Below are 27,367 nucleotides of genomic sequence, written 5' to 3' on the forward strand. Positions count from 1 at the left end.
TGGAGACCTGCAGCCACATTACACATGGAGAGGCCTTCTCTCTTATCTAAGGAGGGTGTGTAGAAGACCATTGCTAGCATCACAGCCTAACAGATGTTGGTGGTTCACTTTAGCCTATTGATGGATGAACACATCACATTTGCAGCCCCCCTAGTTGGCATTTGGCTCAATATTTGTGCATATATACATTTTTTATATACACAACTCTGTGTGTTCAATCATTACACAATCCCCCTAACTCACTACAGGTGCTCCAAGGAACACAGTGAGCTGAAGCGAGCTGTAGGGAGTACACATCCCCCTTGGGAAAGCATTAGGGCAAGATTCAAAACATGTGAAAAGTGAGTGCGGAGATTCCCATTTTTTGAAAAAAATAAATGGACTCTTTGCAGTTTAAAATAGAAACATCCACACCCCAGTTTTCCTGCCGATCAATCTGGACGATCAGACGACATCTGGCCCTTTCTGCTGACCATTCCAATCAAAAAAGATAAATCAGCAATGTCCCCCCTTAATGAATTAGAAGCGTTGGGAGTGAAAAATATGATTGTGATGTGAACCCAATATTATTTTCTGTGACTTTACTGGGATAAAGAAAAGACAGCATTTTGCATTGCAAATGAAAAGCACATTCCCCACGGAATTGGATGAATCTTAGTGTCATACAGAGCAAGATGCAGTAGCTATATGATTAGTCCATGGTAGACAGGCAAGAGTGGAAAGGAGCTAACAGGAATGCACACCAATTTGCACAAAAAAAGGGTGGCTGGCTGGACCCAATGCATCAGTACAAAAGGGCAACAGCCCAGCATGCTGCCCAAATTCGTCTTCTTTAACAAAAAAACGAGAGGTCGATCTCCTCTGCCACCCATCCCCCACTGCCCTCCTCTTTTTTGTTTAAAAGAAGAAATATATTTCCCCCCTCCATTTTTCCCTCTTCCCCCCCTTTAATTTCCCCTTTTTGTGTAAAAACGAAGAGAGGTCTTAAATTCAAAGTCAATGTAATTCATAAAGGATCCAGATCAACAAAATCCTCCTAGGCAGACACAAGGATTTAGAGGGAGCCATCAACACCAGCCACTTTATAGCAAAAGGGATGTTGAAGACAGGGAGGCACTCTAGGAGTACCAAGGGCCTTATTGAATAACACACACAACTTGCAGCCCTTGTCTGTGTCCAAGAAAAGGGATTACTCTCAATGCTTGTTTTCCCCAATTAAGAGCACAGAGCTTGATTGTGTTCTCTGTTGTCCATCAGAATGAAGTGGTAAATTGATTCATGGCAATGATTGGACAGTTTTCTGGATTTTGTAGCGGCCTTCTGCCAAAACTGGCTTCATTTCATGAAAAAAACAAAAACTGGCTTATTCAGCTGCTTCTAGTGCAGCAGCACCAGAAATTATCTCAATCAACTCTGTTGTTATTGATGCTTGACGAGATCTGCAGATGGCACAAAAATCATTAACGAGCTAAAAATAAGGTTTCCCCATAAGCCAAATATACATACTACATTAATAAAACGATTATAAATAACTGCAGTGACCACAGAACCTGTTGTATTTCAGTGTAAGCTTCTCCAACATATCAGAAGCATTCCTGGTTGAGCTATCCATGGCAGACATACGCGCACCTTGCTCACTACATGCATTTTCCAGGCAGGCATTGTAGAACATCTGCATTAAAAGACGTTCCCTGATAAGTGTAACCCAAAGCAGCAGTGCTGCCTCAAGAGGTTCAAGCAAGGACTCAACAATTCATAGAAGTACACAAAGGACTAGTTTGTACTGCCGAGATTAAATACTGTTAACAAAAGCTTAACATGGTAAAGCTTGCAAGAAAGTTTCAAGCTCCTCTAGCTCCACATTTGCATTCTCTTTTACAAATTTAAATTTAAGATCATCGGCTAGCATCGTCGCTGCAACCCTCCACTCTTTTCAAGCAAGATCTATAGCCTCTTTAAGGCTCTTTCCCTATTTCTATAGAGGATCTACAAAAATTTCCTCTAGAAAAGCCATATTTTTCGTGAGCACCTAGTCTCCAAACCCCTCTATTGATCAATTTTAGGCAACCACCATATGTCCTGAGGGTACAAACCTTAGCCAAAATTCCTATGTAAACTTTTTTGATGGCCAAAATTTTTACCATTAGCCCCCCCCTTGGGGCGACCGTGGCCATCCATCCCTACCAAACACAACCAAAAAAGGCTGTCATCTTCTTGCCACTACTTCTATGAAAGGAGAAACCGCATACAACAACAAATGGTTGCATGAGTCCTGGCTAAACTCCCACGTGGATCCTCAAGCATTCCTACCTGCATCCCAACTGCCCTGAATGCCTTTCCCATTTCATGTGCAAGTCCCTACATTGGTCTACAGTCATTTTGTGAGCCTATGTATCTTGATCATTATAACCATATTCTATACACAAGGGTTTTCCTATTCCAACATTTGTGCCATCTACCACAAGGTTTCTCCTGAAGTATCATCTCCAGTGGAATTCTCAACGCAACGTGTACTCCTAAATCTCTTTTGTGTCATCCATCTCTAGGATACACCACAGCAGGACCTCCAATTCATTCCTTGGCAGACGATAATTAGGCCTTACTTTTGGGACTGACTTGTCCTCAGGATACCTTCAAATACTCCCTCCCTTGGCCCCATTAATTGGCTCTTGAACCCGGATCCTTGTCCTCACAGCTGTAACAGCCTGGCTCCATTGTGACCATCCCCATCACATGACCCAATGCATACTACAACGGTTGACAGGATTATAGATAATAAATTCTTCCGTGTTCTGCACGAGATAGTACAAACAAGAGCATAGAGATTGTGAGCCATATCTCACGGCTGGATCTGCTGGCAGCTTGCAACGAGACCCCTCTACACATGGTGCAGATCGAAACTTGTACCCTGCTCCATCATGGCAGCAGGAAGCAATACAACTCCAAGCATTCACTGCTAGCCTGGCCTCCCAGTTTCAAGATTTTCAAACTTTACATTCTCGAGTCAATACCTCCTCAAGAGCAACACTTTCACAATGTCCTTCATAGGTAGGAACTTTTGCATATTGGTTATCTCGTGTTCTGCACGAGATAGTACAAACTAGAGCATAGAGATTGTGAGCCATATCTCACGGCTGGATCTGCTGGCAGCTTGCAACGAGACCCCTCTACACATGGTGCAGATCGAAACTTGTACCCTGCTCCATCATGGCAGCAGGAAGCAATACAACTCCAAGCATTCACTGCTAGCCTGGCCTCCCAGTTTCAAGATTTTCAAACTTTACATTCTCGAGTCAATACCTCCTCAAGAGCAACACTTTCACAATGTCCTTCATAGGTAGGAACTTTTGCATATTGGTTATTACAAGCATTAAAAATCATAACATTGAAAATTAGATTACCAAAACCCTATGCAGATCAAAGAAATCACCAAGTGATTGATGAAAGGCTCACCAAAATATGCTTATACTTCAAAATAATAGACCTTCCTGCCAGGAAATTTCAGGTTAGTGTGAGGCTGTAAGCCCTCCAGGGCCTCTCGCATTGGAAGGAATTTCAGATTTTTGCAGACTTGCAGAAATCTTTTTGGAGAAGGCTTTGGATGTATCCCAAGAATATAAAAATCACTCTTTTATATTCATGGAGGGATTGCAGTAAACCAGTGGAGATTCAGGTTTGGGGCTCCTCCTTGCCCGCGTTGCCTATAGCTGAGGAGCATTGCCTTTGGGATTGTAGACAAGCCAAAGTTCTCTAGAAGGGGATCGTGGAATATTGAGTAAATTTCCTCCTCTTTCTTTATCACCTGGGGCTCAATGGCTTGACTCTCTTTATCGAGACCTCAGGCGTTCTATGAGATGCATAGCTCCTCTTAGGCTTTTGCAGTTCGACATCATTCTGATAATCTCTCTCATGCCTAAAGAAAACTTGAAGTCGTCAAGTTTTTCCTCAGAGAGAGCAAGTAGTGAAGTCGAGGTGTCTCATGCAGAAGGTATAGGATGTGGTCCAAGTCGATGGAAGGGCACATGACACAAGAGACCCACGATGCAAAGGCTCCAAAGTGGGTAACACGATATTGAGTGATAGGTGATGCCCGTGGTGACCTTGAAGGTGCCGGTGCATTACCAGGGGTTTCCATGTTTTAAGGAAGGGGCTTTCATTTCTGTAATTTGATAATGAGCAGCAAATATCAATATGAAAGAGAATCCTTAGAAAAAGGAATGGAAAGAATCCACCTGGCATAGATTAGATCTGCCAATTAGTTGCATAGAATGGCCTGAAAATCTCTGTCCGTAGGTCCATTGACTGTCTTTGCAAGTCCACATTGAAGTGTGAACCAGGAAAAAGGCGCCTAGCGAGACTTTCAAGGCTGATTGAGGCGTGGCAGAGGTGATTTGCAGAAGAGGGAAGATTTCGTGGAACCTGGCAATTTCCTGCATTGAATCTGTGGCAAATGCCTGTGTGGTACTAGGCACAGGACCAGGCCTGTCTAGTCGGATTTGGAAGGCAGCAAAGTGCTGCTGTTCACAAGCAAAGGTGGTGAGATGAGCCAGCAAGAACCAGGCTGGTCTGAATCGTGATAGAAGGGCAGGCTACTGGTCCCACGCAGGTATGGCGATGAACCAGAGAGAGCCAGCTGCTGCAAAACGATCCAAAATATGCAAGATGGAAGCCTGTGATGTGAGGCAGATAGAGAGGCCACTAATGACTTAGGTGGGGTTGGCAGTTAAAGATTTTACGCTCATCCTCTCCATCTCTTCCATGCACAACGTGCGTGGATCTCCTTCTTGCGGAAGTAGAGGTATCAGATAGGTGCTAGAAGATGAGGGGCATTTCCTATAGGCAGGAGCGAGATTTGCTCCGATACCACTGTAAGAAATCCTAGATTTACTATACTTAGAAATGTGCTAAGGAACAGAAAGAAGACTGAAATAGCAGAGAACAGGAACATTTGTATTCTTGAGTGTCTGTAGTGTGTCATCCATACAGTTGGACCTCTCTTATATAGAGTGAAGAGTCACACATGAAAAGGTGTGTACTCCAAAGTGTATGTACATGAAGAGGTGTGTACCCCTTGTGAAGGGTGGGACCCTTGATGAGAGGGTACATTGCAATGGTAGTGTCTCTTCAATAGGATGTGTCTCTTGTGAAAGGTTGTGCCTCATAGGAAGTGTCCCGTCGAGCATACCCTTCCACAAGTGTCCATTCATCAAACCATCCATAAGTCTAAGGTATAGAGAAAGGAATACGTCACAAATCGTGACAGGGAAAACCTCTGCTATAGAAGACTACTCAAGAGCTCACAACACTGCTCAAGAGGCACCACATTGAGATCACCACATTGAGATCAAATGGAAGGCAAGGAGAGGGGCCTATATATAGCCCCAGCCCCTCCCTCAGCTGCAGAAACAGAACCGACCTCCTGCTCTAGGGGCCGACCAGCAGCCGACCCACCTACCAGCCTCCAAGGGAGGCTGTAGGGCCCTATAAAGGGGCTGCTCCCCTGCTGTGCCAAGCCAGTGACTAGGGGCTCCACTGACCAACCTGCACAGCACTACAAAAGGGCTCCAAGGCAGCCCTAGAGGGGCCTCTAGCCCTGCCCAAACACTCCGACCAGGCTGCCACTGCCTGCAGCCCTACAAGAGACTGCCACACAGCCAATAGGGGCTGCCTCCTTGTAAGAAATCCTAGATTTACTATATTTAGAAATGTGCTAAGGAACAGAAAAGGAGACTGAAATAGCAGAGAACAAGGAATATTGGTATTGCTTGAGTGTCTGTAGTGTCTGTAGTGTGTCATCCATACAATTGGGCCTCTCTTATATAGAGAGTGAAGAGTCACACATGAAAAGGTGTGTACTCCAAAGTGTATGTGCATGAAGAGGTGTGTACCCCTTGTGAAGGGTGTGACCCTTGATGAGAGGGTACATTACAATAGGAGTGTCACTTCCATAGAATGTCTCTTGTGAAGGGTTGTGCCTCATAGGAAGTGTCCCGTCGAAAGGGCATACCCTTTCACAAGTGTCCATTCATCAAACCATCCATAAGTCTAGATATAGAGAAAGGAATACGTCACAGATCATGACATCCCCTCCCACTCAAAATAAGACCTTGGTGGAGATAATGAACTGATGTTAGAAAATATCACGGTAAATTCTGAAAATACTGCTGTAAAATGTCAAGGTACTGCTATAAGTCTTCATCAGATTGCCAAGTAGCGTCGGAGTCGTCCAGATCTCGCCAAAGAACAAGGAATTCCGTGATAAGTCGATGTCGAGTCTCTCGTTGTCGATGGTCCAGAATACACTCACGATAAGGAGAACATAATCATCTTCGATTTCTGGGACATAATCACCTGCAGGAGGAACTGCTTCATCGCTTGGAATATACGTCTTTAGCCAAGAAATATGAAATGTCGGATGGATTTTACCCCATGATGGTGGTAATTCCAATTTGTAACTTAAAGGTGAATTTTTCTTGACGATCCGAAAAGGTCCATAGTATCTTAGTCGCAACTTAGGAAACACAGACTTAACCATCTTATAGCGATGTGGGGCTACAAATAATAGCACCATGTCACCAGTGTCAAATTCCAGGTGACGTCTATGTTTGTTGGCATACCGTTGATACCGCTCTTGCGCTTTTCGCATATGATCCCTGACTTGGAGTAGAATGTCTTGCATTTCTTGAACCAGTTGATCAGCTAGGGCCACTCGATGTTGAAGTACAAAATTCATTGGTACAATCGGAGTGTGTCCATAAGCTACTTGAAATGGAGTCATGCTGATGGCACTATGGAAAGAGTTATTATAAGCAAACTCAAGGAGTGGTAGATACTCTTCCCAAGCTGCTAGGCGTGACTGAATATAATGTCGAAGCATTTCTTCCAGAACTTGGTTGACTCTTTCAGTCTGGCCATCTGATTCTGGGTGGTAGGCTGAACTGAACAGTAGAGTTGTACCCAAAGATTTGAACAGTGAAATCCAAAAGTGACTGATAAACTTAGGATCTCTGTCGGATATGATATTCTTGGGCAATCCATGGTGTCGGAAGATGTGTTGTATGAAGAGTTTAGCTATGTCCGGAGCCTGTGCACTGCTTTTGCAAGCAACAAAGTGTGCCATTTTGGACAATCGATCAACAATTACCATAATCTGAGTGTTACCTCTAGAGGATCGTGGTAGTGTTGTAATGAAATCCATGGAAATACTTTCCCACCTTTCAGTTGAAACTGGAAGAGGCTGAAGAAGTCCTGCTGAAAGTCGTCAGCTTGCTTTCATTTGTTGACAAGATAAGCAAGATGTAACTATTTTAATGACGTCGCTTTTCATCTGAGGCCAGTAGTATGTTGCACTGAGTAACCTATAAGTCTTGTTGATGCCTGGATGGGCAACATAAGGAACTACATGATGCTCTTTTAACAAAAGACGTCGAACATCCTTGTCATGTGGTACACAAACGCGATCTTGATAATACAAAAGGTCGTCCATATAAGAATAGGATGAGAAAATCTTCTGTTCGGAAGTCGAAGGTTGATCTTTTGAAAGAACTTGTACTGCTGCTCGGAAAAGTGATGTGTTCCAGGTATTTCAAAAATGGCTGGCCTTGGTTGAGAATCAGTCAAGTAGAACGCTTAGCCTTTCTTGTCTTGTGCCGGGGTAGCATCTTCTATTTGGGAAGTGCTAGGTTCCATATTGGAATTTTGCTTTGGTCGCTTGGGACAATCGAACCATCTATGGTTGCCTGTACAGATGGTACAAAGTCCTTTTGTGCTGGAGTTATTCTTCTTGTCAGTGGCTGCACCTTTATGTTGATGACGGTGATGACTTTGTGAAGAAGAAGAGGCGTGATCCTTGGAGAAGTGCTTCTGTTGGAATCCAGCATACGATTTCTAAGACTTGTGGGGATCTTGAGACTGTCGCTGACCTTGATTACCCGAGTTTTTTCTAAACTTGGGGTTATCTTGAGGGCGAGCACCTTTGGCCATAGTAGAGTTATGTGTTCTATTAGTACTCTGCTTCCCTGTGTTTTGGAAATCAGTAATGCGCTCTGCATAAGCAATAGCGCAAGCTATGGTAGTGATGTTTACTTTGAGGACATCAACGTGTAACAAGGGATTTAGGCCTGAGATGAAAGCATGAAGGCGATCATCATCAGTTAAACCAACAATCTCCAACACCAATGTGCTGAACTGAGAGATGTAGGAAGACAAGGAGCCTGTTTGCTCCAATTGTCGGAGTTTTGAACGTGCTTGGAAGTCCGCATTGGCAGGTATGAACTGCTTACGGAGCACGTGTTCAAAACGTTCCCAGGTTAACATACTTTTGCCATCCTTTAAGCGTCGTTGCCACCATAGGAAAGCTGTATCCTTGAGGAGGGAGGCTGCCAAGGCAATCTTTTTGCCTTCAGTGAGGTCAACAGTATCAAAGTACATGCGCTGTTTTGCGAGCCATTGGTCAACTGTTCGGCGATTTCGTTGACCACTGTAGGCTTCCGGAAGTTTAATCTCAAGTCTTTTAGTTTTGGAAGCTTGAAGTAAACGGTAGAGGGCACAGAGTTCAGTGTTTTCTACCTCTGGTGGGAATGAGTCCACATAGTCGTCTGGTTGCGTCACGTCATCCTCTGTATGTGTGGTACTGCGAGAATCTTGGAGTTGTTGGACTTTCTGGACCAAGTCGGAGATGTTGTTCTGAAGCTGGGAAATTTGGAGTTGAAGTAGTGCTTCGCCTTGTAAGTTGACTTCAGGGGTCTTTTTTGGACTTGAGTCGCTCATCTCCGGGGAGGCTGCACGCGAGCGTTGCGACATATCGGAGATCCCTGTGAGAAGCACGAACCTGCGCTCTAGTTTGTACCATTCATGGAAGAGATTCGGGCTGCTCCCTGAGGTTGCTCATGTTGGAGGAGGCAGAAGAAGCAGGATGGAACCAACCGTGGAAATCTGGTAAAGGAGGTCCTGTCTGAGGTAACACTAGTGATGCCGAAATGGGTGTTACTGCTCGTGAGAGTACAGGGGTAGGTTGCAGAGTCCACGGATCTGAGAAGGGATAAGGAGCTACTATCGGGAGTGGAGGATATCCAGGAGGAGTGCCTTCAAAGAGTAAATACTATCTTGGGGAAGGTACAACCTGTGCAGGAGGATAATTGGGAGCTAAAGGAGGTGGAGAGTACCTGGAGATGCTGAAGCTGAGGGGTAAAAGTCTCTCCAAAGATGGACAGCAAACTCGTGAGGAATATCGGGTTCTGGGTATCTACGTGTCTCGTGGAACACAACCTGGACTGTGCTGAGGAAGTAATGTAACTGAGGTGCCTCACGCAGAAGGTATAGGATGTGGTCCAAGTCACTAGAAGGGCACGTGACACAGAAGACCCATGATGCAAAAGCTCCGAAATGGGCTGGTTGTGCAATCTGAACACGATATTGTGTGGTAGATGATGCCTGAGGTGTCCTTGAAGGGACTGGGGAATTACCAAGGGTTTCCATGCTTTAAGGAGGAGGCTTTCATTTGCTGTAATTTGATAATGAGCGTCAAATAACAATATGAAAGAGAATCCTTAGAAATAGAATGGAGAGAATCCACCTGGCATAGATTAGATCTGCGAATTAGTTGCATAGCAAGGCTTGAAAATCTCTTGTTCGGAGGTCCATCGATTAAGGGGCACCTGGCGAGACTTTCAAGGCTGATTGAGGCGTGGCAGAGGCGAAATAACACAAGAGGGCAGATTGCATGGAACCTGGCGCTGTCTTCTGCTTGGAAATTGTGCTATTTGCTGCATACCATAGGAGTGCAGGGCTTGGCCTGCCGCTGTTCACAGGCTAAGGTGGCGAGATGAGCCAGCAGGATCCAGGCTGGTCTGAATCAAGATGAAAAGGGCATCGAGGCTGCTGATCACAAGCAGGGGAGGCTGAAGAAATTCGGTGGCAGAGGCTTGAAACAAATCGTTGCATCTGGCACTGTTCTTGCTTCCTGGCTGATTTGCGGGCAGCAAAGGCTGTTGATCGTAGGTAATCACGGCGATGAACCAACAAGAGCTGGCTGATGCAGGCAATCGAGAACTATGTAAGATGGAGGCCTGACGAAGGGCACGTGCTGGCTGGAAGAAGATGGCGCAATCACATACGGCAGAAAATGGCGAAACAGAATTCTAGATTTTGTGTTTTGATTCATGCACCTATTGCTGGGTGGTGGTTACCAAAAAATTAAAACGTGGGTTTAATTAACCCTTGGGTAGTCTAGGGTTAGGCCTTGGGTATAGGGCTGGTTTTCCTTTTTAGCCCTTTTAGGTACCCTTTTGTAGGGTGCTTCGTGCCAAAAGGTGTGCCTATTCTAAGGGGTGTGACCCTTGGAATAGGTGTACCTTTTCATGAAGGGGTCGTCCCCACACGAAAAGAGGTGTCCTTTTTTCCACGATGGGGTGTGTCCCTTGGGTGAGGAGTCAAAACTCTTCATCAAAAGGTGTGTCCGATGGTGGAAAAGGTGCGTCCCTTGGTTTTGGGACAGCCCAAGCACATGAAAAGACACAATTTTTGTCGTGTCCATTCACATCAACTCGTGATGTGGGGGAGATGGAGAGGCCATTGATGACTTTAGGTGGGGTTGGCGCTAAAAATTTTTACGCTCATTCTCTCCATCTCTTTCATGCACAATGTGCACGGATATCCTTCTAGCGGAAAGAGATGTATCAGATATGCGCTAGAAGGTGGGGGGCATTTCCTACAGGCAAGAGCGAAATTTGCTCTGATACCACTATAAGAAATCCTAGATTTACTATATTTAGAAATGTGCTAAGGAACAGAAAAGGAGACTGAAATAGCAGAGAACAAGGAATATTGGTATTGCTTGAGTGTCTGTAGTGTCTGTAGTGTGTCATCCATACAATTAAGCCTCTCTTATATAGAGAATGAAGAGTCACACATGAAAAGGTGTGTACTCCAAAGTGTATGTGCATGAAGAGGTGTGTACCCCTTGTGAAGGGTGGTGTGACCCTTGATGAGAGGGTACATTACAATAGGAGTGTCTCTTCCATAGAATGTCTCTTGTGAAGGGTTGTGCCTCATAGGAAGTGTCCCGTCGAAAGGGCATACCCTTCTACAAGTGTCCATTCATCAAACCATCCATAAGTCTAGATATAGAGAAAGGAATACGTCACAGATCGTGACACTCCTGCCCTATGCCTCCCAACCAGCAGGCCTAGGTGGCCGACTATCAAGTCGACCCACCTCAGCCTAAGAGAAAAAGGCACCACAACAGCAGCAAGACATGCCTCCAACCCTGAGCAGACACATGGCAACCATCCTACCCTAGACTACCCTCACGGGGGGCGGGCTCGCCCACAACAAGGCCCCCTCTCTGTACCTTAGGCTCTCTCTGGGCGGGCACACCCACAAGAAAGGCCCTCTCTCTCTGCTGTGACATCAAGAGATGTTGACCTCCAACAAAGTGATCATCAATGAAGGTTCAAAAGCATGATCAATCGATAAAAGTTATAAAGCATGATGCACTCCCAAGGGATTTGGTGGACATAGGACCCACAAAATCACTATGAACTAACTGCAAGATCTCAGTGGTTATCTTGTTGAGAAAGGGAGCGAGGGTTGAAGAGAACACAATGCAAGTGCAAGTTGAGAGCTCAACAACAATGAATGATTACGCTAGTGTAGTCATATAGACAAAACCCTAGAATGAACCTTAACTAGGATTAACACACATTTGGCGACTAACTGAACCACTAACTATGGTGACCCTTATTACATTGACTACTGCCTTAGAGATTAATATTTCTAACACCCCTGGCAATGACAATGTCCAAATGTACAAGGAATAATGTCAATCACCAAATGGGTATAAGTTCAAAGCTTTACGGAAAGTCTCAAACTTTTTACAAGGTAAAGATTTGGTGAAAATATCTACCACATTCTGGTGTGTAGAGCAAAAGCCACGCTGATCTCTCTGCATGGAGCCGCTCTCTATCATAATGATCATGTATCTCAATATGCTTCATATGTGCATAGAACACAGGATTTCATGCCACAATGGCACTCTAATTGTCAGTGAGAATTGGAGTACGCTCCTTAATGATGCATGTAGATCTCCTAACAAACATCTCAACTAGACACATTCCATTGTGAAAGCTGCCTTGTACTCAACTTCACACAATGTGGTAGCAATCGTCATTGATTGTTTCTTCTCAACCAAGAAATGCAGGAGTATCTGAGGAAGAAGCAATTACAACTGGTTAACTATCTAGTGTCAAAATCACCAGCCCAATCCGAGTTCATGATGGATGAATAGGTATCCCACAAAGCACCTAAGGTTATGACACCATATGAGGCTTGGTATGAAAGAAGAGCCAATGTGAGTTACTTCCATACATTTGGAAAACTTGATGACGAAGATGAGAAATGCAAATTTGTGTGCTACATCATTGAAAGCAAGGCGTATAGATTCTACAATCTTGCTACCATGAAAGTTTTCACTAGTAGCAGAAATCAGATTTGCTCATTGCGGTATTTGACAAAAATTAGGGTTTATTTGATGGGCTGCTGCTCATTTCTTTTGATATGGGAGCTGATGTACCTGCTGAAAATCAGAATTTGCAGCGGCATTTACAAGTTGTTGATGCCTCAATTCAGTATATGGCTGGTCTTGTCAATCCGCAAAAAGTTTGAGGATGTTGTGGCACAAGAAAGTTCGGCAATGTAAAAGTTCCTTGATGGCTAGTCCGTACTCTCTAGGAGAGCAAGCTCTCTGCAATACTTCCTGGCTGCACACGTCGTGACACTAGAGGCACTAAGGATGTAAACTATTTTGATTCAGCTTGGTCCAATAATTTGCTGGAAATGACTGAACCTGATTGTTTTGCTGATGCACGTGATAATTGCATTGGATGAATGCTATGCAAGCAAAGATTGACTCCATTCACTCGGAACTTGGTGGACTTGCTATGAGCAAGAAAGCAATAGGCACAAAGTGTGTAGATGGATCTATTGAGAGGTAGGAAGGGTGTCTTTTTGCATAGGGCTATGCTCAGAAAAAGGGCATAGATTATGACCATACCTTTGCTCCACTTTTTGTATGACTAACATTAGGTGTGTGGTTGCCATGGTGGCAATTTATGGCTGCATATTCATCAGTTGGATATCACTCCCACTTTTTGTATGACTACCATTAGGTGTGTGGTTGCCATGGTGGCAATTTATGGCTGCATATTCATCAGTTGGATATCAAGACTGCATTTTGAATGGGACCTCCAGGAAGAAGTTTATGTGTCTCAACCCATTGATTTTGTTGTACCTAGCAAGGAAGACAAAGTTTGCAGGTTAAAGAGAGCTTGTATGGCGTGAAGCAGGCTCCTAGAGCTTTGTATGCACAGATTGATGCCTTTTTTACCAGCCAAGGTATGTAGAACAATCCAAATGAAAGCACCCCTTATGTCAAGAAAGAAGGGGGCACCATTGCCTTGTATGTTGAGGAGATGCTGCTCATGGATACTAATGATGGAAAAATTGCAGATTTAAGACTGAAATGTAGAATACATTTGACATGTCTAATTCAGGGCTGTTACACTGTTACTTTGGGCATTCAATTTGTACAAGATGACAAGGGCATTGATTTGTTGCACTCCAAATACATTCAGAAACTGCATGGGAGACTCACATTTTAGAATTGTAAGCCTATCACAACTCCTATGGAGCCAAGGCTTAGATCCATGCATGATGATAGTGAACCGTTTGATGACACCATTTATAGCCGGTTTCTTGGATGCCTTATTTACTTTGTGTAATACATGGCCAAATATTCAGTATGCAATATCACAATTGAGCAGATTTAGGCACAGCCCAAAGGTTTCACATTGGCAAGCTGTGAAGCATGTATTCCGATTCTTGCAAGGTACTCAGTCTCTTGGTTTGCTATTTCAACTTGCATTTACATGCTTACACCAATCAGTAAGGCAATCCTTTGGCTTAATCATGCACCTGGGCATTTTCATTAGTGACTTGTTCTTCCACTCAGCCACTCCATTAAGCTCAGGAGTATAGCCGACAGTGCAATGATGTATGATGCCTTTCACACCCAAGAAGTTTGCTAACTCCTTGTATGTGTACCCCCCAATCTGTCTTAACGCAGGATCCGTATCCTGCAACCAGATTGATTCTCCACCGTGGCAATGAAGGCTCAAACACATTGAATATTTATGACTTCTTCTTGAATGCAAGCACCCAACTGAATCTTTAAGAAGTCATCTATAAAAGTAACAAAATAGAAGTGACCTCCAACTTTCAAGAGACTATGTGCTCATAGGACTGCAAACATCACAATGAACTAGCTGCAATTTATTTGCAGTCTTGACTACACCATCCTTGGGGAATGAGAATCTATGCATTTTTCCAAGCATATACCCCTCACATATTTGATTTGGAGGAGCTTCCAAAGGAGGCATCTACCATCTGAAATTTCTGCAAAAGCATAAGACTACCAAAGTTTACATGCCGAAACCTGGCATGCCGCAACTCTACATCCTCCAGGCTGAGGTAGATGTACTTAGTGCTCTTTTCTCACATGCATCAAGTTGAAAAAGACCATGACAGAGTGTGCCTGATAACACCGATGCATAATCAGTCTCCCTATCACAAACCATAAACTAGTCATCTTCAAAGATGACCTGAAATCCTTTTTAGTGAATGAGGACATTGCTTTCAAACTCTTCCTTACCCCTGGGACATACAAAGCATCATGGATGCGGAGATCAGAGCCATCAACGAATCTAAGTAAAATCTCACCAATGCCTCTAACTAGATAAGAAGAGTTGTTGGCACAAGATATCTTTTCTTTTTCTTTTTCTTTTTTTTGCAAAGAAAGGAACCTTCCATTAATGCTTGAAAGTCTTCACACAAAACAGCAGCCCTGAAGGTGCTGAGTATGGGAAAAACCAGAAAAGGCTGAAAGAAAAGAACCGGCTTGTTCCAAAGAAACCCAGCTCACTGCCTAGGGGATCTCTGGTACTGGGGCGAACAGCCAAGTGGGGGGACTATACAACCAGCGAATCCCTCACGGAGTGAAAATGTAGAAAATTCCTGTAGGCCAAGCCTTGCAGAATCAAGCACGCCTCTCGATAGTCGCTCTAGAGCCTGAAGTACCACGCTCCCAGGTGGAGCGTAGAGTGTAGATGATATCTTGCCAGCATGGTTGTGAGACACGTTAAGACACGACACGTTAGACACGCTTCAGACACAAGTGTCTAAAGTGTCTTATAAGACACGTCATTGTAATAATAAATATTTAATTAATATATGTATAAGAATACAAGTGTACAACTTGCTAACAGAGCTAGCAGCTAGATTCTAGAAGTACAATAAGCTACACTTAAACAATGCACTTGTACAATGCGGACTTAAAAAGGTAAAGTTACGACTCACGGCTCAAGAGCTTGCAAGTTACGACACAACTTTAAAGGTTTAAACTGACAATTGAATCTTGATATTCAAAAATCCAGATAAACAACTTAACAAGAGGCTAGAGGGCTACATAGATTATATACCAATCATCATAGATCAATCAACATAAATATCATGACAACAATCTATCAGTCACATGTGACATGAATGAAATCTACATCTCGATACATATAATAGGAAACTTTCGACTCTCAAGATTCATCCTAATCCAAATCTGCAAGGTCACTGCCACTACTGGATTCAAAGTCGCCATCAATGATAGCATGGTTAAGTCAAACTCAATGTTTGTTATTACACCCCACCCATCCCAAAAAAAAAAGAAAGATTGTCTAAAGGTGTCTTAAGGTAAGACACATGTCTTAAGTGTCTTAAGTGTTGTATCATAAGACACAAGTGTCTTAACAACCATGCCTGCCAGATGGCAACCATGGTAGCCGAGGGTGGAACCACATGCTCACCCATCACGAGACTGCAACGAGCGACCCAAATGTTCCACGCAGTGATACTAGCTACCACCTCCCAAACGTTGTCCTCCAGAGGAAGAGGAGCTAGGCTATCAGGAGGGACTGCCTCATGGAGCGCTATCCTCTGAATGCTCTGTCCCTATATCGGGTAGGCTAGGGAGATCTCATCAATTTGAAACGTGTGTCCTCCCTCAGTCAACCAAGCCACGATCCCCCAAGTGTAGTGCCTCTGAAGACTTTGCATACAAGTCATGATCCTGAGGGCTCCCATCCAGATCCTCGCTGCTCTACAATAGCTCCAAAGGCAGTGCGGGATCGTCTCCAGGAAACCAGCAAAGCAATAATGGCACTACCCCTCCACTCGCATCTGCTCCAACCACGGTCCGATGGGCAAGCCTCCGTGGGCAGCCACCCAAAAAAAGTACGATATCTTCCTCGGCCGCAAACTAGACCATAACCGCATCCAAAACCTGGAACGGACATCCCGAGGCACTCTTTGGGTCACCCAATGCCACTCCCTCGAGGGGATCCACCTCGAAGAGTCCATCTGAAGCCTCCTGCCAATCCGTGTGGTGTAGGAAAAGAAGGGCAGGCACCTCGTCCATCTGCTCGGCAAGGCCGCCCCTGGATGGCCAAGACCACTCTCCCGGATCCCACTGGACCTCCCTCAAGGGTCTACCCTCCCACAGCCAAAGGCGCCATCTAGGGGCATCCTGCTCTGAGATACTAGGAGGGTCAATGTGCCACTCCTTCCCCAAACGTCCCACCACTCTAATCATCTGCCAGTGAATCCCATCAAGACTCCCATCCATCCCAAGGCCTCTAAGTGAGCGGATGAAGTAGGCCTCTAGGTCCTACACAGAAGAAGCCGGGGTGCGTGCTGCCTCGCTGCATCATCATCCTCAAGGGGACGCCAGTCCGAGAAAACTGCCAGGCTCCTCATCAAGGGGGAACCCTTCCCTGTAAGGGGGGCCTTTGAGAAGATCCATCTGTGTGAAAGCTGCCACTGTCCTCCGATGCGCCCAGGAGGGCTCTGCTCTGCATCTTCATATCAATGATACCCAAGTCTCCCAGTGCCAGCGGCATGATCACCATCTGCCAAGTGACTCGGGCTCTAGTATTCCGCGTGCTGTCCGAACCTACCCAAAGGAAGTTCCGAACCAACTGTCGGAGCTGCCCAATGCATCCTCTGTGAAAGCACCAGCAGGAGGCAATATACCACGCCGTGGCAAGAAGGACCTGGTTTGCCACTAAGGCATGACCTGCTAGGGAGAGCTTGGCCAAGCTCCAATAGAGAAGCTTACGCCGAACACTCTCAAGGACCGAGGTGATCTACTGCTCTGTTATAATGTCAATACCAACCTGGCATCCGAGGTATCTCGCTGTCTAGCCCCACGGTGGCACAAGATATCTTCTTGCCAATATGAGCAAATGACAACATCTCCTAGACATGATATATCTAGATGCACCGCTATCAAAATACCATGTATCTGTAGTTTCTTTGTTGATACTAAATGTGCAAGAATCCATAGATGCATCATAATTGCATGTGAAGAAGGCCCATCATGCTCTACAAAATTTGTTGAGACATCATCATTTCTTGCATTTGTGGCCAAAGAGCTTGCAACTACCATACCAGACTTATTCTTCTTCTCTTTTGTAATCCTCTTCTAACATTCAGTCATGAATTGAAGTGACCACACTTTTTACAGTATTGGCATTTGTGTTTCCTCTTAGGCCCTTCGGTATTCTTTCTATCCTTACCAAAAGTATTTGGGCCTTTTCCCTTATCTTTTGCAGCAAAAGATTGCTCTCTAAGCTTCTCTGCTGAATCCAGAAGAATACGTTTTCGTGAAAGCTTTTTGCCTGCTTAATTCCAACGAGCCCCAAAACTCCCTAGATGGATCTAGTATGCCACATGTCCTCAATTTAGGGTCCCTCCTTAATGCATCAGTTACCCCTCTCTTGGGATAACTTTGAAACATTTGTCCCTAGGCACATTTCATGCATTTAGGTCCCTTAGCCTTAGATCCACCTAGTCTAGTGCTATGTCACCCGCACCAAGGACCTTGACCTTTATTCCTTTTTTGATCATTTACATGAAGCCCAAACAAATATAATACAAACATTGATCCTTTAAAGGAAAATGCCGACTGACCCTTCCGAGGTCATGTTACCTCGACTTGAGCGTAACATTCCTTCCCTCTTCAGACATCAACGTCCTCGATAATAAAGTCTGGGAACACTCTCCGTGACTGGTATACGGATTCCCAAGTAGCTTCTGATAGAGGTAGACCATGCCATGCAACCAACACCGTGGGTATCTTCCAATTGCGTACTTGCATTGTTCCTCGGTCCAGGATTCATGTTGGTTTGTGTCTTGCATTATCCTCTATCTCCTGAAACAAAACAACACCTTCGATTAGTGAGTCACCTGTATGCAAAATTTTCTTTAAACGAGAAACATGAAACACTGGGTGCACCTTACAACCCTGTGGCAATTCTAATTTATAGGCTACCTTGCCTATTCTTTTTAGAATTAACCATGGCCCACAATATCGAGGTGATAACTTAGCACACTCTCCTGCAATCAAAGACTTAGAGTGCGAAAGAACTCTGAGAAAAACTTTTTCTCCTTCCTTAAATTCTCTAGCGGATCGATTTTCATCCGCATACGCCTTAGCTCTATCCATAGCTTGGCGGATGTTAGCTCTCGCAAGTGCTAGCATCTCCCGCATCTGAACCACAAAGTTCGCGGCACTAGGCACTTTCTCAGGTATTCCAACTATAGTTGGATTCGTTGGCCTATAACCATAGTTCAGCTCAAACGGACTGAACCCTGTAGAGGAATGTTTTCTATCATTGTAGGCAAACTCTAACAATGGCAACCACTTGTCCCATGTATATTGCCTCAATGATACATATGCTCTAAGCATATCCTCTAAAATTTGGTTGATTCTTTCCGTCTGACCATCCGTTTCTGGATTATCCCCACTACTCATTCCCAACTCAGTCCTTAGTGTCTTAAACACCGCAATCCAAAAATGACCGGTAAATTTGACATCCCTGTCTGACACTATGGAGTTGGGTAATCCATGCAAACGAAATATATGTCTAATAAACAAATCTGCCACTTGCGGGGCACTAACAGACTCTCTAGTTGGAATGAAGTGAGCCATCTTGGTAAGACGATCAACCACCACAAGGATAGAATCATATCCACCATTGTGTCGTAGGTAGACCTACAATAAAGTCCATGGAAATGCTCTCCCACTTACCTAGTGGTATCTCCAAAGGTTGTAAAAGTCCGGGTGGCTTCACCCGCTCTGCCTTACTTACCTGACACGAAAAACACCGTGTCACATATTCATAAATATGCTTTTTCATCTTTGGCCAATAGAAATCTCGTTTCACGAGATCATATGTCTTCTCGACTCCCGGATGTCCCGCACATGGGCTATCATGGCATTGTCGAATGACTCTCTACCTGAGATAATTCTGATTAGGTACTACTACCTTGCCATTTCATTTCAGCATACCATCCCTTATGGCATATCTTGCATAAGTTTGGCCTTTTCTGAATGCCAGGTCATCCTTTTCCCGGGTTTTAATACATGAGCGTTAGGCCAAAGGCTCTGGACGAACTCGTCCACCTTTTGAGTTTCTCTAATCTCGATCATTAGAGCACTCTCTAATACCGTGAAACTCATGTTATGCATAATGCGTGACAACGCATCAGCAACTTTATTATCCTTTCCTCTTCGGTACCGAATCGTCAAGTTAAACTCCTACATGAGTTCTGCCCACCTAGCTTGGCGGCCTCTCAAGTCAGGTTGTTTACAAAAATGTTTCAGAGTATCATGATCAACATCAACATAAAACTCTAATCCATACAAATAATGCCTCCATGTTTTCAAAGCATGGACAACAGCATACAACTCTAATTCATGAGTTGGTCAATTTTGTTGAGAGGGAGAAAGCTTCTTGCTTTCAAAGGCTACTGGCCTTCCCTCTTGGAGAAGAACTGCTCCTACCACAATGCCACTTGCATCGGTTTCAAGGAAAAACGGTTTCTGGGGATCAACTATTTTTAACACCGCTCCTGAGACCACAACTTGTTTTATGGTGTTAAAACTTTCCTGTTGACTCCGCCCCCATATAAAAGATACTTTATCTGAGGTCAGATCAGTCAATGGCGATATTATTTCGGAATATCCTTTGATATGCCTTCGATAAAATTGGACAAACCCCAAGAATGATCGCAAAGCAGTCAAACTCTGAGGGATTGGCCAAGTCAGTATCGCAGCCACTTTCTTTGGATCCATTTCCACCTCCTCAGGAGTAATTATGAATCCTAAATATTCAAGTCTTACCATACACAGTATGGTTTTCTTTTTATTTACATAAAGACTGGCTTTCCTCAAAGTACTGAACACTATTCTTAAGTATTCATAATGCTCAGTAATACTCTTACTGAATACCAGAATATCGTCAATAAAGTGTACTACAAACTTTCCGATATACGGACGTAGTAAATCGTTCATAAGCATGACGAATGTAGCTGGAGCAAGTGGAAGATGATGATTTAGTTTCTGTGACCTTGAATGGTGGTCTAGGAAAGGATTATGCACAATTCTGGACATCCATGGCCGTTTGTGAGAATTTTCCTAATTTTGAGAAGTTGATTGCTCTTCTAATTTCTGAAGAGTTGAGAAATGGTGGTGCATCTTCTTCAAGAGGAACTTCAAATGAAGCTATCTTCTACTCAAATGCTAGAAGAGGTAGAGGCAGAGGTAGAGCAGGGCGATTTGGAGGCCGTGGTAGAAATCAAAATATGAAGCCTCAAAAAGCGATCCAATACAAGTGGAGATACAGATGTAGTGACCATCAATTCTTTGAAACCCCTCCAAGTGATTGGTACTTTTCTCACCTATAATTGGCAATATTAGGCACCTTAGCCCTCCTAGGCTCGACCGTACGAACACTGGACTCCGGTTCCATCGGAGATTTACCTTTCTCCTCACGAGATGGTTTGGCAGACATACTATGCACCATTTTCCTGAGCTCAGACTGCCCTACATTTGTCTGCAACTGTTGTGCTAAAATCTATTGCAGGGCATCCTCTAACATTGCAATTCTGCCAGATAATGTATGACCTATTGAGCGCGACACCTGCGGGGTCGGCCGGACTCCCGACTCTACGGGATCCATCCTGGAAGCTTCTTCTTCTACTTCCATTTAGGTCAGTGGGGGGGTGTGTGGTTTTTTTTTTTTTTTTAAATTAAATAAAACACCGCTTGCAACTGTAATTACAAATCGAAAGTCCAACTTCCAATTTTACAACTAACCAAGTATATATCACACTTATAACCAAAACCACTTTTCCCTATACTAGGGAAACTCCTGCATACCTAAACTGCAAATAACCCATGCATAACAGGCATATAACCAATTGTTTGCATCAATACAGTACGTCTTCAACATCTGGAACCCAATAGAACAAGCAGGAATTCCAAACTAAAACACGGAAGTAAATAACCAAACATATGCTCCAACAAAGCTTAGAAGGCATAGAGAGCTTCCTGTTTATAATTCTTACTGCATGAAGAGATCAAGTTGTTTCTGCTGTAGCTCAACTACACCCTCGTTGGAGACCCAAAACACTCCTTCACACGAGCTCGCGATCAAGCGCAACCAGTTACTAGTACCGTGACCTGACGACAATCTACTCAACGTGATCAACGATGCTCTTTTAGAATTTACGTTGTTCTTTAATTACTGACTCATAAGCCGATAGGGAAGATCTGTCCACCTTCTGCTGTCACCTCTCGTTTCATATACAAAGTCGCTTCACGTCTCCCTTCCGAGATACCAAAGATCCTTGACGTCAATCAGCCAAGACCAGCGCGTGCGCCATCCTGACGTCCAACGCACACCCAATTCCTGCTTTAACGTATACCCATGCAGGTGATGGGATATCTCCAAGCGCACGTAGCAACCCCGCGTAGCAGTTCACCGTCACGACGCTTAATTAACAAGGACCCACAATTGCACCATCACCTGCGGCAACTAATTATGTGACCACACAGTCCCTTTGGTCGTGCGTTGCTCATCAGCGCTGCTCCTAATACGTAACGTAAATCTCAAGAGCCAGAGTTCCAACTCCTGCGACAGCGTTTCCCACAGTATTGCACAGCTGGTCCCTCGATGCATCAAACGCCCAGCCAGTCCCAGACCGCTCGCAATATACTCTGCGCTCTGATACCAAATGAAACATTCCGAACTGATTTTTTTATAGCTTTACATTGAATCACGAGCACAAGCACTTAGTTTATCCTCCCAGCCAACCTCGGTGGTAGCAAGCTTCTCTGCTGAATCCAGAAGAATACGTTTTCGTGAAAGCTTTTTGCTTGCTTAATTCCAACGAGCCCCAAAACTCCCTAGATGGATCTAGTATGCCACATGTCCTCAATTTAGGGTCCCTCCTTAATGCATCATTTACCCCTCTCTTGGGATAACTTTGAAACATTTTCCCCTAGGCACATTTCATGCATTTAGGTCCCTTAGCCCTAGATCCACCTAGTCTAGTGCTATGTCACCCGCACCAAGGACCTTGACCTTTATTCCTTTTTTCATCATTTACATAAAGCCCAAACAAATATAATACGAACATTGATCCTTTAAAGGAAAATGCCGACTGACCCTTCCGAGGTCATGTTACCTCGACTTGAGCATAACAGGTGTTACCTTTGTCAATGACAAAGCTATGGCGGTAACTACTGCTGCGCTCAATTTGGCCTACATAGTGACTGACATCTGTTTGTGTTGGAGAAGCATCACCTTTCGGTCTAGCTTTTGTTGCCTCTCTGCCTGGGCGAGCTCTGCCGCAATGCCTCCCCATTTTTGTGTTCCTCACGCATCAAGAAGAGCATTTTTTCGAAATTTGTGGTTTCTCTTTCTTCCATCGGCTTTTCTGCTTCTTTTTCCTCCAAACATTGTTTTGTCTGGTCCAGCTGTCTTATGCTTTCTTCTAGCTGGGATGAGTGTTCTTCGAGTTGCCATAGGAGGACCCGATTCTACTCCAGAAGATTCGCCATCACTTCTTGAGCACTTGGCAGAAAGCGTATCTTTTTGGTAGTCTTTCTCCTCTTCATAGTCTTCAATGATGACTCCTTTTCCTGACCCTTTCATGGCGCTTGATTGTGTGTCCTTTCCGGATCTCAACACAACGATACACTCGCGGTAGTCAAGCTGGATACAGACCGAAGCTCTGATCCCAATGTAACATGCAACGGTAATCTAAACGTGTAATCACAGCAAGACCTTCTTTCAACCTTTAGTGAGGAATTAGCGTTATGCACCATAGAGAGAGAAAGGAGATAAGGGTAGCGAGAGAATGGAGTTGACCACCGATTGGGTCCCTATACCCACTGAGGGCCCCCTCCCCCAATCAGTGGAGAATTTGCTTTATACTTGGAGAAATGAGAAATACAAATAATACTCTTGGAAACGTGCTTCTAAAGGGTATACTGTGCACACGTATAGCAGACCCAAAGACCTGAGAGGCAACGCCGACCAATACCAAGACCTTGATGCTGTCCACACTAACAATGTAGGATACGTCTGCAAGGCAAGGGAGAGGCTTGTGCTGTCCACCGGAATGCAGGGTTACTGCGTGAGTGAGAGAGTGAAAGCTAGGAGTGATAGATCCTACCTAAGTACAGAGCTGAGAAAGAGAGCTGTGCAAACTATAAAAGAAAGCTGTTAAAAGCTGCCAAAACAGTACCCTAAACTTACTCCATTTGCTGGTCCAAATCCTCAACTGTGGTGCTGCGTATACACCTCCCGAATAGGCTGAACTGAAGGCCAAAGGCTGAGGCTGATCAGGGCCAACTTCGGAGGTGTTCAGGGCTGCACACGAGGCCGGGAGGGAGCTGTCTGGAGTGCTGAAGGCTTGGGAGCTGAATGGGAAATATGGGCAAGGGCCTCCCCCTTAAAAAGGGGGCGGGGGCTGAGCCAACCACCCCCAAACTGGCCGACTTTCAGTCAAGCCAGTTTGGGCTGGCTTTGCAGGCCCTTTGCCCCATAAAAGCCCACCTAGGGTGGGGTGCAGGGCAGCCTATATATGCAGCCCTCCCCCAGCCCATTCCCCTTCATATGCTCCAGCCTTGAGGGGGCCCAGAAGAGCTCCTATCCTAGGCTGGACCTAGACCTATTACTAATCCTAAGATGGAAACACTAACCTACTATTCTCCAGTGGGTACCAATGAACAAGAACTAATCTTCTGACTTGACCTAAGGCTGAGAGACTGACTTACGTAGCTTGTGCCTGACTGTCCCTGGACAAGGGCTCACAAAGGGGTCACAGCATACAACAAAATCTCCTATTAGGGAACTATTACGCACTCGTCGATGTAGCCAGTGTGTCACATTGCACCCAAGTGCAGGGGTGCACGTGACAGTGAGATAGGGTCAACATCTTTTTTCACACACCCCCTGCTGCATTAATAGTTCCTAAATACTAGTATCAAGGATGAGCAACTCCTACATACTCCACAATTAACCCTCTACATCAAATCTCCAGTACCAGGTCATTTCAAGTACTGTGTGACTATGTGGCCCATCAATATCATGAAAGTGGCATTCTATATGCAATTGAAGTGGACGCACAGTTAAGAGGACACATCAAATGTCACCCAGCCCGATAAGGCTTGATCACATTATCAAATGCCCCATGATTGCAATCTTACCTATTAACAAGAAATCCACATTCCACATTCAACCAATAGAAAACTGGCCAGAAAACTCCCTCATGATCTTTAATGCACATGCTTATCGCAATTAACAGGAATTTATTTGTACGAAAAGGATGGTTTTAAAAGACATCAGACTACATACAGAAGCAAATTGGAACTCGCTCAAGTTTTGGAAGACCTCCGCCTTGGTTTCAGAACCTTCTATTTCATAAGATTCCAGATGACTAAGTTTACCTCCGCCCTCTGACTCCTTTGCCAACAGCTGAACAAAAGGAAAATTCAATACACGTCTTGGTATGCAACTTAAACAATAGAGAAGTGAAACAACTTAATAGTAAGAAATAAAACCTGACAATACCAAGTGGTGCACTTTTTACCTCAGGAGAGAAAATAGTAGTAACTGTTGGTTGAAACGAAACCACAGACTGGAACTTGTTAAAAATCATCCGTATTGCATCGAATTCCATGTTTTTCAGTATCTCATCAGCGATTGTAGAAGTCTGCAACATAGACTAGGTATCTCTAGTGAAAAACATATATATGTCAACCTTCACAATATGTTAGAATAAAGGAACAAATTTTTTATAGCTAGCCATTGCCTGAGTGAAGCTTATGGGCAGCTTTTGTAAATCAGTGACCACCATTTTAATATGCTTCTTGGAATCCCGCTGCAATTGCAGCTTACCCTTCTCACCAATTACAACATATCCAGCCTGCCCTTCAGAACCTGGTAATCACATGCCAGAAATAAAAGCATTACATTTTAGTACAACCTTGTAAGACACCTACTTATTGAAGGCATAATGACAAGGCACTTGAAAAGAATCATCTGTCCACAATGTCAACATAAAATTACAAAATCAGCAAGTTCTTTTAACAGGATCAGTTACTGATCATACGCAGTTGATTCTTCTTGTGTAGGAGACAAAGTGCAAGATAGTTTAGTTTAGTTTTTTGAACAGCTTTAGTATTCTCTGATAACTTCCCTTCTTTTGTCTCTTTAGGAGGGTTTACAATAGACAAAGAAAGGACACTCAAACCGCTTGTCAGTTTGTTGACGCCCTTGCTATATTTGACGACCGTGGAATTAATTCCACCACACAGACCCCTGTCACTTGAAACTGTGAGAATCACATTTTTCTTCGTGTCGACCTCTGCACAGAATCACAAAGTCCTGATCTTAGAAAGTGAGAAACAAACTCAGCATTACCTCTAATACTCATACGTAAAGGATTAGAAATCCAGATTAGCACCTATACAGCACAAATTTGATGATGAACCTGCTTTACGAAACCTGTAAAGAAAGTAGCCCAACAGACGTTGGATGCTAAAAATCATTCCCCTATGTTCAAATTAGAAAGCAACGTCATACCAGCTTATCTATACAGCAAACTGTTGAACGACGAGATTGGCCCAAGCTTAGAAGACGAATCTTAAAAAGTGTATAAGATTTAAGGAAAGAGGGTTGGTGAAGACCCAAATTAAATTAAAAGAATTTAGGCAGGCAAAAAATGCCCTATTAACTTTTACCACTTCCATCAAAGCCAAAAAAAAGGCCCATCCTTTCAAGGTTAAGAATATAATAGCAAAGTTAAATATGATACGACGAATAGAGGTATACCAGGATGGTCACCAATTAAAGCTGTAAAAGGCTGCCAGAATCCTCGTGAATTCTCTGCCTTGGCTTGGATCCCTCTAAGCTTAGATGCTGCAACCATCTTCATGGCCTTTGTGATCTTCTGAATACTCTTCACGCTCCTCATCCTATTTCTGACTGTGTGTCAATGAACATAATTTCAAATAAAGGTCTAACCTTGCAGCTCCCATACGATTAATTGAGTGGCCTCTTTTACCATGACAAAAAGTAGATATTTGAACCGGGGTATGAGCTACTGCAATGAGCGATTCCCTTATAACTTACCAGCTTGAGAGGATGCCATCCTTGCACCAAAAGGCGCCAACTCGCTGCACAAGTTTTCAGCATTCCAGCATGTCAGTATGTGCATTCCATTGAACACGAATTACAGCAATCCACCTCTGTTTCTTAAATGCAGTTGTCTTAAGCGATTCCAATAATAAAGCCACGGACAAGTTCAAAAGTCTCCGTCCAACAATGTATTTATAGCAGATTCGTTCCGATTATGCTCTGATCTTCTTAAATTACTAAGCTGCGGATACTGGATGCTCCTTTATAATTCAACCCAAATGCTTCATGTCAAACTGCGGTACGGAAAGAAATAGAACGTGCAATGATCTTCGGACATTGACAGTGGTGTCGACGGCAATACATAATAGAGCATCAACCTTTTAGAAAATTGCGAAAAATCAAGCATTCCTTGACGCGGATCCCACAATGCAACGGTCCAAGCCCACGCATGCGAGCAGGAAAAGGCCAAATCGAGAGAAAAAGCAGCAAAATTTCACAAAAGAGGCCAAGAAGGTTAAGTACCCAGGCGGGAGACCCGGAGTATGCCAAGAGGAGGGGTGAGGAGGAGAAAGGGGGGAGGTGCGGAGGAGGTGAGAGAGGCGAGAGGCACCACGACGGGCAGAGGATGAAGCCATTGCTACGGCTTGGATGCAAGAGAGCAAATGATTCTTGAAGTTGCTGCTTGCAAAAGGTGTTGGCCTGATGATGATGATGATGATGAAGATGAAGCATAAGGGAGAAATTGCACACCAATATAATTGATTATATAC

The 27,367-nt window shown here is 44.1% G+C and overlaps 1 protein-coding gene across 1 annotated transcript; it reads right to left on the bottom strand.

Annotated features, from left to right (window-relative positions):
* Nucleotides 1–984: 984 nt before the first annotated feature.
* ATP3 (gamma subunit of Mt ATP synthase) lies at nucleotides 985–27,367 on the bottom strand. The gene is made up of 9 exons (XM_087389883.1): nucleotides 27,120–27,367; nucleotides 26,592–26,635; nucleotides 26,292–26,444; nucleotides 25,711–25,824; nucleotides 25,270–25,397; nucleotides 25,048–25,170; nucleotides 24,813–24,932; nucleotides 1,551–1,672; nucleotides 985–1,439 (listed from the first exon to the last, which is right to left on the bottom strand). The coding sequence occupies exons 1-9, from the start codon at nucleotides 27,230–27,232 to the stop codon at nucleotides 1,364–1,366; spliced, it is 993 nt and encodes a 330-aa protein (XP_087246009.1). The 5' UTR covers nucleotides 27,233–27,367; the 3' UTR covers nucleotides 985–1,363.

The sequence above is a fragment of the Dipteris shenzhenensis genome, chromosome 18 (genome assembly GCF_047967505.1).
Source record: "Dipteris shenzhenensis isolate YYH24624 ecotype China chromosome 18, Dip_SZ_1.0, whole genome shotgun sequence".
NCBI classification, from domain to species: Eukaryota; Viridiplantae; Streptophyta; class Polypodiopsida; order Gleicheniales; family Dipteridaceae; genus Dipteris; species Dipteris shenzhenensis.